Source organism: Falco cherrug, chromosome 2, assembly GCF_023634085.1.
Source record: "Falco cherrug isolate bFalChe1 chromosome 2, bFalChe1.pri, whole genome shotgun sequence".
Lineage (NCBI taxonomy): Eukaryota > Metazoa > Chordata > Aves > Falconiformes > Falconidae > Falco > Falco cherrug.
The window spans coordinates 100286510-100298602 of NC_073698.1; the positions used below are offsets into that span (position 1 = coordinate 100286510).

The 12093-nt window shown below is 36.1% G+C and overlaps 1 protein-coding gene across 1 annotated transcript in view; it reads left to right on the forward strand.

Moving 5' to 3' along the window:
- The window catches only part of PRKX (protein kinase cAMP-dependent X-linked catalytic subunit), a 63083-nt gene that overhangs the window by 28045 nt on the left and 22945 nt on the right, over window positions 1–12093 (forward strand). Inside the window, exons 2-3 of the mRNA XM_055702418.1 lie at window positions 2220–2388; window positions 6996–7259. Coding sequence (XP_055558393.1) covers window positions 2220–2388; window positions 6996–7259 — 433 coding nt within the window. The remainder of the gene's footprint in view (window positions 1–2219; window positions 2389–6995; window positions 7260–12093) is intronic.

Below are 12093 nucleotides of genomic sequence, written 5' to 3' on the forward strand. Positions count from 1 at the left end.
TAATTGCATGATAAATTTTCCAGGGTAACCTGATGGCTTGCTTCAGTATAACAGAAGGCTTTATCTGAGACCTGTTTACAGTTTTCATGGTTACAGAACTGTAACTCAGGACAGGTGGGAATGTAAAACTGCTTTGACAGAATCTTTTGTGCTTGGACAACTGTAATCCTTGGTGGGTTTGTGTAGTGAGAAGTTTTATCTCAAAAGCTGTTTTTGAAAGGTGTATTGGTAATGGAGCTCCAAGTTCTATAAAACTGGATTGCTGAAGTTGTTAGTTTCTAGTTTGTAATATGAGTATTTTGTTTTGTTTTTTAGTAAAGGCCATGTTCTTAAATAATATTACTGGTGACTGTAAGTGACTGGAAACAGTAACTGTTAAATAAAATGTAAATTTTCTAAAGATAATACAGATACAGAAAGCAAACTTGCAAACTCCACCACCCCACCCACCCCACCCCCCACAAGAAAAAAAAATTCCCAAGTTTCTTGAGCCTAGTAGAGGCAAAACCTCCCTTGTTTTTAATCTCTTTCCTGAGTAATGCAGTTTTGGAAGGTCAGTTTTTGGTCTCTCCCTGTCATGCCCCTGTCAAAAATCATTTTCCTTTCATATACATACTCCTCTCCTTGTACCAACTACGTGTCATAGAAAATTGTCTTGTAGTATAGATTGATCGTAACTGGTCAACACAATCTGAAATCAATTGACATACCAATTAATAATACTGAAACAGATCTATGGGCTGCTTTCCTAGGGTATGTGCAAAGAAGGGGATGATTGTGAGCTTAAGTGCAAGATTTTTACTTTTTTGGAAGGCATTTCTAACAAGAGAGTAACCTTTTACAACTTAGGCAATTAGTTTGAATGCCAAGCATCCTTTATAGTGGCACATATTTCTGTCAGAGAATAGAAGTAAAAGTATCTGGTGTACTGTTCTAATGGAACCTACATGGCATTGTTTAATGAGAGGAGAAAAATGAGCAACCACCCAATGAACTAAAATTGGTGTTCATCTTCAAGTGTATAACAGTGTGCTGCAGTACAAATAGCGTGGCTAAATCTGCGTATTCAAACTTTCATTTTGAACTAAAAGAAATACTCAGTTCAGTTATGTATAATTGTCTTCAGTGCAATGCACTTAAAAGGAACTTTAATTTATACTACTGTATTGAATAGAGAAATGCATAATATGTTAAAGACTTATGGTTTCATTTTCCTTTTATATTTTTAAGAGTGAATTATAAAAATAATACATCAACTGCAAAAAAGGGTGCTTGAGAACTACTGTTTCCATGTGATATAACAATGTAGCACTATAAGCAATTTTTTTCTTGTTTTTAGAGGGGTCAGCAACTTTTAAATATTTTTTTCCCCATCACTCCCTTATCCTACCAGATCACTTCACCTCTCTGTGCACATTAAAGGGAACAGTCTCCTTACCTGAATAATTGCAGGCATCTGTTCTCCATGACTGAACTTTGGTAGATGAATATTTTAATTTTTTTTTTTGTTGCTGTCATCACTTTTGTATATTCTGGGCTCTTCCTGTTACGAATTCCAACATTTCAAACCCCAATTCATTTTTAGCTGTTTTGTTTTAATAACTGATATATGGAAGGGTAAGTAGTTTTTTGCATTGAGGAATTATTAAATCCATTACAACTGAACATTACTTTGTTGGTCAGTGATGATTTTTATTTTTTTTTATGCCGCACATTGTGGGTATAATAAGCTGAATAATACTTCTGAATGTATTCTACCCCTCCCTCTCCAATGTAAATTAAAACCGATCCCTAGAATTTTGGGAGTGTTTCCCAGCCTTTCTTCTGCACTTGAGAGCAGTTTTGCTTGTTTCATTTATATTGGTTACATTTTAGTCTTATATATAACATACTACTTTTATACATCTCCTTACCATTTCTCAGGGCCAGTTCTCTTCTTTGCAAAAAACGCTTCCAGTATCTATCCAAAGAATGGCAGTATCACAACAGTGTTATTCTTATTAAATCATTATCACTAAAAATTGAGAAATCCCAAGAAAAAAATTGTGTGAAAACAGGTAAAAAATGTAATACTGATATATTGATGGGATGGCAGGAACAAAAAAAGAAAAAAAAAGCAACAAACCAGGAATTGAGTTCCTGTAGGGTTTAGTTTAGTAAATTATCTTTGCTTTTTTTCTTTTTTACAAGAAGTTGACATTTCCTCTTCAACTTTTCAGGCACGGGTACCTTTGGGCGAGTTCATCTGGTGAAGGAAAAAATGGCCAAACGTTACTTTGCACTGAAAGTAATGAGCATTCCTGATGTCATTCGACTGAAGCAAGAGCAACATGTGCACAATGAAAAGTCAGTCTTGAAAGAAGTCAACCACCCCTTTTTGATCAGATTGTAAGTTGTTGCATTTTTTCAATTCATTTAACTTCTACATAAAGTGCAGTTAAAGTTTTCCACAGTCTCATTGCAAGTTATGTACTTAACCAACACCAAGCATTTAATTTCTATTTTGTAATCTAGACTAAAATAACTTGAGACTAAAATATTTACTATAAAAGAATCAAGAATGTAAAATCAGGAGGCTTAATTTAAACATTTAAGCAACAACTTATTTTAAGCTTACTCTCTCATTTTCATACTGCAGAAGAGAATTTTCTTAAGTGAGGGGAAAATACCGATGAAGAAGTGTTAGGATTGGTTCATCAAAATGACTTCTAGAATAATTCTTGATGTTAAGATGGTGAGAAAAGAAGTATTTCTACATATATATGTCCTGTAGATATCTAAATAAAGATATAATTAGATTTAATTATCTGCTTTTTGAAAACTTAGGTGAACTCTATGTTTGCAGAATTTATTTTTGAAGAGTTTAAATATCTGCAGCACTTCTTGGGCTTTGTTATTCCCGTATTTGAGGTTAAGTGATGGAACCTATTGAGAAACATAATTTAAACACAGTTCTAGAAGACTATATTTTAGTGGGATTGTGATGATTCTGATGATACCAATGGTCCCTTTATTAAGGAGAGAAGGTATCATACCTTTCTGTTCACAGCACCACAGCACCTTTCGTGCATCTGAGTCCATATCTATTAACAGGATCACTAAACCTCTGGGTAATTGCACAGTTGATTTCCATTTGTGTTTTCTCATGCATGGATATTGATACAGGGCCAATGACCAAGATTTGTTTTGCATTTACCTGCCTTAGTCAGTTTTACATAAAATTAGACAAAATTAGCCTTAGTTAATATTTGGCTGCAGGACATGCAACCTCCTCCCAGGGATAAGAAAGTATCAGAGGGAAAAGAAGAGGCGAAAGCATGGTAGTCATCTGAAAGACTGAAAGAGCCCTGTAGGATGAGGCTTTTTCTCTGGTGTGTTGTTGCTTTTTCCAGCATCATGATGCTATTGGTTTCCAGCCAGTGTTCAGAAATCCTGTGTGTGGCATAGTATCAGTAAGATGAGTTCCTAGGGTATGTAGAGTTTGAGATGCATGCAGGAAAGTGTGATGGACAGGCTGAGTATATCTGGTTTGACTGGTTAAAATATGGACGGAACAGGGTTTTACATGTATATCAATGTGCATACATAAATTCTTTGGGAAAAAAAACCCAAAGCAAACAAAACCCCAAAACGTACCAAACCCAATAAACAAACAAAACCCCCCAATCTGTCGGTGCACGTGGAACAGTGCAGCAAGGGTGGGAATAGAGAAACTTGGGTGAGAAGTCAGAGACAGGGATCTGAGGGTTTGTGCCCATACAGAAGTGATCAGAAATCCAAACTGATAAGTTTTCTTTGATGTCATTCATGGTTTATTCCCAAAATGTCAGATTTTTGAAATCGCCAAAAGCCACAGTTCAAATGGAAGTTCACTTGTGTGCAAGGCAAACATTCTTCATGTCTGCTAGCTCTCTGCCTTTTCTGTTGACATGTCCAAGGAGATGCTGCATCAGCTATGCTCAGGCAATTAATTGTCCATGTGATGCTTTTGTCCCTTGGCAAAGGTGACTCAAAGCAACCTAGCTGAATGTTAGTATTTGTGTACTTTAATTAAACAAGATTCATGGATGATTATAACTATGACAAATGAAACTCTGCAGCTTTTCGGGTGGCTAACAGCATCTTTTCAGTCACCTCTTCCTCTATCCAATGCATGGGTTTTTTTACATAAATTCTTTGACTACAGTTGATCAACAAAAAGGGGAAAAATTTCTATGTAGTTCTGCTTAAATGCCTTTGAACTGTTATCTATGTGGTCTGGGTTTTGTGTTTTCAATTAGCATCACCATCTTAAACACAGATGGTATCTTCTTCTGGTTGCAAAACAAGGAATATGTGTCAGTGCAGCATAATACTGTATTTTTTTAGCACTTTATGTTGGAGAATTGTAAAGTAATGCTGCATGTAATTTATTTCTAATGTTCATCCTTCCTCTATTTTCCTATATATAAGAACTTTTTTATAATTTTTTTCTTTTTCCTGTTACTTTTGAGAAATGCCATTCCTGCATATAAGGAGACCCTGCTTTTCTGTAGATACTGAAGTTATTTATCTACTCAATTTAAACTTTTTTTTGAAATGCTTGTTTGGTGCTCTTGCAACAGCTGGTCACTGAAGACTCCTAGGCAATTATCCTGGGTTTGGCTGGGATGGAGTTGATTTTCTTAGTAGCTGGTGCAGTGCTGTGCTTTGGTGTGGGAGCAATGTTGACAGCACATAGATGTCTTTGGTTCTTGCTGGGTAGTGTTATACTACATCAAGGACCTATCAGTTTCCTGGGCCCTGCCAGCGAGAGGGCTGGAGGGACATAAGAAATTGGGATGGGAAACAGCCAGCACAGGTGACCTAAACTAGCTAAAGGGATATTCCATACCATGTGACGTCATGCTGAGTACATATATAAGCTGGGAGAAGAAGAAAGAGGTGGCATGTTTGGCATTATAACATTTGTCTTCCCAAGTAACCTTTACACATGATGGAGCCCGGCTTTCCTGGAGATGGCTGAACATCTGCCTGCCCATGGGAAGTGGTGAATGAATTCCTTGTTTTGCTTTGCCTATGTGCACTGTTGTTGCTTTACCTATTAAACTGTCTTTATCTCAACCCATGAGTTTTTCTCATTTTTATTCTTCCAATTCTCTCCCCAGTCCCACTGGAGGCGGGGGGGGGGGGGGGGGGGGGGGGGGGGGGGGGATGGGAGGTGAGTGAGTGGCTGCATGGCACTTAGTTACTGGTGGAGGTTAAACCACAACAGCAATATTTAGTGCTATGTTTGAGAGACACACACATCTGTGGGTGCAGCAGTTCATATTGTGCTGTAATTTTCACATGTATCTTTATTTTGTTGTTTTTCATCTATACCAAGTAATGTATCCATTTTTCTGTGGATAGACAAACCTTTAAGAGTCAGTTATTGAAGAAGTTAATTCCAGTAAAATTAGTGTGTTTTAATGGTCTAAGTCTTCTGTTTTTTCCTCTATATTCTTTGTCAGATTTTGCCCTTCTGCTCCCGTTCATGGTTTTTTGGGGGCTTTGTTTTGCCCATTCCTGTTCCTCTTTCTTTGTTTTCTGTAGGTGCAGCTTTGCCTAACTACTTAAAATAAATCTCAAGAGTGTTTTTACATAGTCAAGAAGGATACTCTGAGCATTAGTTATTGGTAACTAATTAATGATGCTGATGACTTTGTGATAGGGAAATGGTGCCATAAAAGCAAAAAAAAGCAAGCCTGAATGCTGCTTTCTTCATCACTTTGGAAGGAATGGAGGAGCTGTTGCTGATGTCTGATAGTCTCTCATGTTCTTGGTTGCCTCAGTGCCAGCATCAAGAAAGAAAATCTTACTGAGCAAAAGTCACTCGATTTTGGTAGCTCAGTTTGCTGTGCTTATCTTTCTTGAGACTGTATGCCTTGATTAGGAACCAGCTAATGAAGGGGAAAAAACCAAACCCCAGAGAGAAAGATATTTGATCTTTCCATTTTGGTAATACTGCAGAAGCAGTTACTAGAAGCTGAAGTAACTTCTGTTCTTGTATCAATAAAGTAAGTAGGGATACAGTGTTCTTTATCTGTTATTGTAGGAATAGGGATAGCTGTTCCTGTTAAAACGGCAAAATACTCTTCGAGACACTATTAGATACTTATTTTCTTCTTAACTGTTGAGTTATATTTCTGTGTGTGGTATGTGAATTTTTTTACATGGATAGAAAAAGAACACCTTACTTTTGGAGAATGTGAGAGGCGATTCCTGTAGTCGGTAATGAAGCATTTGAAAGCCTCATGAAATGATTTTTCTTCCTTATCGGCTCTTTACTGCCCTCTAGTAATGACTGTACCACAACAGCAGTTTTAAATTAAAGGCAACAGTCTGAGGAATGGAAGGTTCTTATCATCAGGTTAATTCAGAAGTACAGAAATGAATCTTGTTTTGTTGTCATATTTGCTTTTCAGTTGCTTTTGTTAAAGATAGATCACAGTGTTTTACACTGATGCTTTAGTTGGGGTTGTATATTTCCAGGGAGGAGGGGATAGGAAAGAGGAAGGAGAACTGTGGTGTCCTGTTTTTGAACATACTGTCATAAACATCCATACAAAAGCAGATTCTGCTCATCCTGCATCAATTTGGCAATATTTGATTAAATAAAATAAACTGTAAAGTGTGTAAGAATTAACTGGTCTTAGCAGACTGGCAGTATACAAAGTCAGTTATTAAGTGCTTAACAGAAACCTGTTTTGTACAATGAAATTGAATCTTGTCAGCTAGATTTTCTTTCTTGGCTTGTGCCATGTGCATCCTGAACTATCTGTTTTACTTTTCAGGTTAAGTCAGCTACTCTGTTACATAATCCTGCTAGATTCTTGGGGGTTTTAGTATTTGCAGAATAGAAACCATCGATTAATTATATAAATAGTTGGGACAACAGAGATAACTTTACAGAAATTTATTTCTAAAGCAAATCAGAGTGATTGTTTGTTTATTCAATAAAATTTTTATTACAGATTTTGGACCAACCACGATGAACGTTTTTTATATATGTTAATGGAATATGTGCCAGGAGGAGAACTTTTTAGTTACCTGCGCAACATGGGGCGTTTCAACAACAGCACAGGACTGTTTTACTCTACGGAAATTATTTGTGCAATAGAATACCTGCACTCCAAAGAAATAGTTTACAGAGACTTAAAACCTGAAAATATATTACTAGACAAAGAAGGACATATCAAGCTTACTGATTTTGGATTTGCTAAAAAACTGGTGGATAGGTAAGTAGTTTTTTGTTACGATAATTAAGATTTGCATGTGAAATAGAAGAAAAAAAGTTTGATTTTAGAGCTCAGCAATTCACCTAACACTCCATGTGGTTCACGCATCTGAAATCCCTTAATATGAAGGAAATTATCACCTTAAACCAGCATGGAAACCAATATTGCACCTCAGCTATAACTTGGAGCAATTTCATAGATAAGCTACTGTAGAAAAGTATTTTTATATGAGTAGTTTTGTTTATTCAAGTTTCCAGCAGTCATCTTGTAAAAAGGGAGTTAGGAAGTAATATGAGCAAATATTGAGACACGTACGTCAGTATGTTAAATGGGACATTAATCCCTCATACATGTTGAATTGCTAAATGTTTTGTAACTCGTGTTTCCTTCTGCTTTACTTTTGGAGAGATTTTTGAAATGTGGGAATAACATTTTAAAACTGGAGACTATGTTTTTGCTAGCCTGTTGCTGAAATTAAACTGTAAAATCTGGACAGAAACACTAAGGCTAGCTTCAGCAGAAGTGGTCTGTTTAACTGTAACTTCTGCAACACTGTCAGCCTTACATCCGTTTTACTAGTGTATGTGAACTTTGATAATGCAGAGGTTTTTTTCCCCAGTGATTTCTCTGTTCTCTCCATTTGAACTACTCTTCCAAGGTTATAAAACCTGTTCTTAAAAGGAAGCAAGAGCTGTCATTGGGATTCAGAAAAAGGGAGGAAAAAACCTAGCCTGTCATATCAGAAAAGCAGTGTGACAAGGTTTGGTATTATGCCCTTGAGGGAGACTATTATCTGATTGTACTAGCTGCGGCAGCCTAGTAAGCAGGTTAGGCGTTAACATAGGTAGGTGCTCATACCCTGCACTCATCTGTTTACCTGTTTGATGCTGCTTTTGCAACAGTTCGCTGGGGGGGGGGCGGGAAATGCTGCAAGATCAATTTGAAATGAAGGTGGATCTGAGAGAGCTACTTTTAATGGATCCCTTATGAAGTAAAAGTCAGAGGCGGCAAATCAAGTCGTGTTATGGAGGTCATGAAAGTTGCTTCCCTGTGGGTTACATGCTCACAGTGCTGGGTTGCCTCAGCACAGAAGAATGGTAGGCAACTGATAATTACGCGGGTTCTGTTCACCCTTGAGGTCTAAAAGTCTGTTTTAAACCCATAGTGTTTTGGTATCAATGTGTTTTATTGAATTCAGTTTCTACTGGGCAAGCAGGTAAGTCTACAAACATTGGCTTTATTATTTTCTACATTTTATTTTTAAATCAAAATAACCTTCTGCAGGAAGAGGAAGGTAAGGCTATTTCCATGTAAGAAAGTAGGACAATCTCTTTATAGGACACTTTCATACAAATTCTTATGTCTTCTTACATGTGGATACTGCCACATAGTGGTTATTCTTAATTTGGATTTCTGTGGGTTTAAGGCACAATTGAAATAAACCTTCAGTAAATAAGGTGATAGTTCACATTAAGAGTATATTTTTCAATTTAAGAGTCTGTTTTTCAATCTGGAAGATGGATCTGTAAAAGTAAATTCATTCAGATACTTTTTAGGACATCAAAACAAGTTATCCCTGCTGCTTTTGATTGTTCTTTTGCATCCCGTATTGCAGGGGGGGCAGTGAAGTTGATCAGTTTGTATTGAATTGAATGGTGGAATTCTACAGTAGTTTTTTGAATTCGTAGCTGATTTACCTGTAACTGTACAACAGGTAATATAAATACAGAACATAAAGCTGGAAGGACTTTATCAGTTCGAGCACAGGTAGTTACCTATGCAAGTCTGGTTTGGGTTTTTGTATTGGGTTGTCTGTTTGTTTTGGGGGGGGTTGGGTTTGGTTTGGGTTTTTTTTGCAACTACCTTGTATTCTCTCCACTAGCTGCAGTCATTTTCACAATGCTGTTTTTGTCACTGTAAAAATATGCAGTTGTCAGCAACTTATCCACTAATGCACTTTAGTAGGTTATTTTGTTTCATAGAGTATTTGATCAAGAGTACAAAGTTTGCTGTGCATAAAAATGACAAAAAAATCTGTACACCTGAACCTTATGTGTTTATATATATGCATATATATATATATAGTGTATAGGAACTGCAAAAATAAAACAATTATATATGTTTTTCAAACAGCTGTGAGGAGTCCTGCCACTTAGGACCAACAAATGTATTCCTAGACAAGAAAAGACATAATATGTAAAATAAAACATGGTCTGCGGAAGACCTTAAATATAGTTACACATTCTTGATACATAATAACTTCCATGAATCTGTAGTTGCTTAATCGAGATTTTTCTGTGTGCATTTTACTTTCTCTCCGTTACCATACGTGAAAGGGTAAAGTGTTCACCATGTTCATGTACAATAACCAGCTCTAGAGAGAGTGACCAGCTTGTAGCTTATGTTCCCGCTGTGGGAAGCAGCATGCGTATTTGCCTTCTTATCAGTAGATTTTCTGAACGGTTAGACACTAATTATTTTTTTTTCAGAGAAAGAGGAAAGAGAGGAGGTTTTCTTGTCTCCTTCTGTTCCTTGTTGATACATTCTTCTGTTTATCCTTGTCCTCCCTTCTTGGTCATAGTGTTCTTTTAAAATTTGTAAATTTTTCTCCAAAACAGTGTGTCTTTGTCTCAACTGCTGTTTATTTCTTCTCTTTCGCACCTTGGTGGTGTTTAACTGAAGACTTACTAACCTTTTCAGTTTCTTGGAAGTACACTCACATAAAATAGATGTGCCACTACCTTAAAAAAAGCTTATTGTCAAGAAAGAAGATGGGTAGGGGTTATTTATATATGATTGTTACCTGAAGGATGTACAAAGGATTTGCTTGGAACTTTACAGCTATTACAATTTTAGACTTTTCTTTTTCTGGAAAGCGCATGCCACTTTTGGAGTATAGTATATACATTAAATATGTTTCTGATCTTTCTCACTTGTTTTTTGTGGTGGTTTTTTTGTTTGCTTTTTTTTTTAATTCCAGTGTTCTTTCAGAGAAGCACAAAAGTAAAGTTCCTAGATTTTTTTATTATTTTTTTTATGCACAGATTTCACTCAGAATGTTATGAAAGTTTTAGGTAGATAGGACTTTAAATGTTTGTTTGGGGTTGGGTTTTTTGGGGTTTTTTTTTTTTTTTTTGAGGAATGTTATTTGCTGTTAAATTTAGTTTATTCAGTTTACATTCCTAAAGAAACCCAAACAAACAAAACCCAACAATTTTAAACTATTAAAGTCTTCCTAGAAACTAGAGAAGTGATTAACCTTAAAGATACTGGGGATACTTCTGCACTGTTGCTTAAGCTGGATGTGCTTCATGACTGCTTTGCAGAGTGGATTGAAGAGAAAAAACAAGACACAGCAAGTCTTGTTTGCAAAGTGTATTGTTTGTCAATGTAGAAGCCAGAATGTCTTGCAGAACAAACTTGTGGGCAGGAAACAAAGCCATTTCCATTGAATACAATTATGGAGAAACTTGCAGAAGAGAACACCAAAAGGACGTTGTTATTATCTGGCTTATACACAAGAAGCCTGTCAGGGACTACAGAGGTGTATGCTGAATGGTATAGAACACTAAAATACGTTAACTATGGACACTTAATTTCTTCAAATAATGGTGTTAACAAGTCCTGCAAATATAATTTTATGGCTTACCTTTGTGACCAAAGTAGATTCTTTGCTTTATTTTCATGTTTTAAAATTGCATGTTCAGCTTTATCAACTATTGCTTGCCTGTATTTCAGCTTTTATATTTAAAACCCAGAGCAGTGGACTTTCTGAAGCAATTTAAAGGAAGCAGTCTATTCTTATTTTTCTACTTTATCATTTATCTTCAAAACAATGATCTGAATTTTGAGATGAATATGCAAAAGTCATGAAATAGTAAAGATTTTAAAAAATACTTAAGACAATTTGATCTTTTTATGGAATTTACTTGATGTGTTTTCCAAAATATTAAATAATTTGTTTCATGACCAACAAAAGAAATACAACTCATGATCTCATGGCACGAATACACAACTTGACAAAGAATTTGAGCTTCCTCCAAGTTTTTGTGTAGTTAGGAAACATACATTTCTTGATTGAAATTAAGAGAAGTAGGTGGTGACCTGGTGGTGGTAATAATTTTTTTCATAATGCAGATAGAGGACTCCAGGTTATGTTGGCTTTTCCTTAATCTGTGGTTTTCCTTTTTCTTGAATAAAAAAAATAAATATCTTGTTTATTGCCCTGTATGGTAATAGAGGGTCATTTTAGTTACATTGTCACCAGCAAATTATGTGGGTACTAGAAGTCATGGCCCAATGTTAGACTGATTTTTCTTGCATGTAAGTGATGTTCATAAGGGATGAAGACTGTATCGTTGCTGAATTTATGCATTCATACTGTTGGCAATTTTCGGGAAGAAAAGAATAACCATTGTGGGGCATTGTCTTGCAAACAGTCTACCTTGTCCGTTAAAATCGGTGTGCCTGCCCTGTCTGCCTGATTTGTACAGCCCTTCTTCACAAATACAGTAGAACTGGCAGCTGCTTCATTTGCAGAGCTGGCTAAATCTGTATAAATAAAAATCCATATGATGGATTGAATACACCTTTTTAAATTTGCGGGAGAGGGGACTATTTTGTTGTAAAAGATAAAGGTTTGCTGGTTTTCTTAATTACCTAGTCCTGATCTAGGCAACTGCTAGATGGCAGTGGTGTGTAAAGCAGCACTGTATGTAAGAATTTTCTTGAGCGTGCTTGATTTGGAAAATGAGAATTTATATTTTCTAGCAATTAAAATTATGCCACCTTTTTATGAAAAAATTGAAGATGTAGCCTTTACACTAGTAATGAA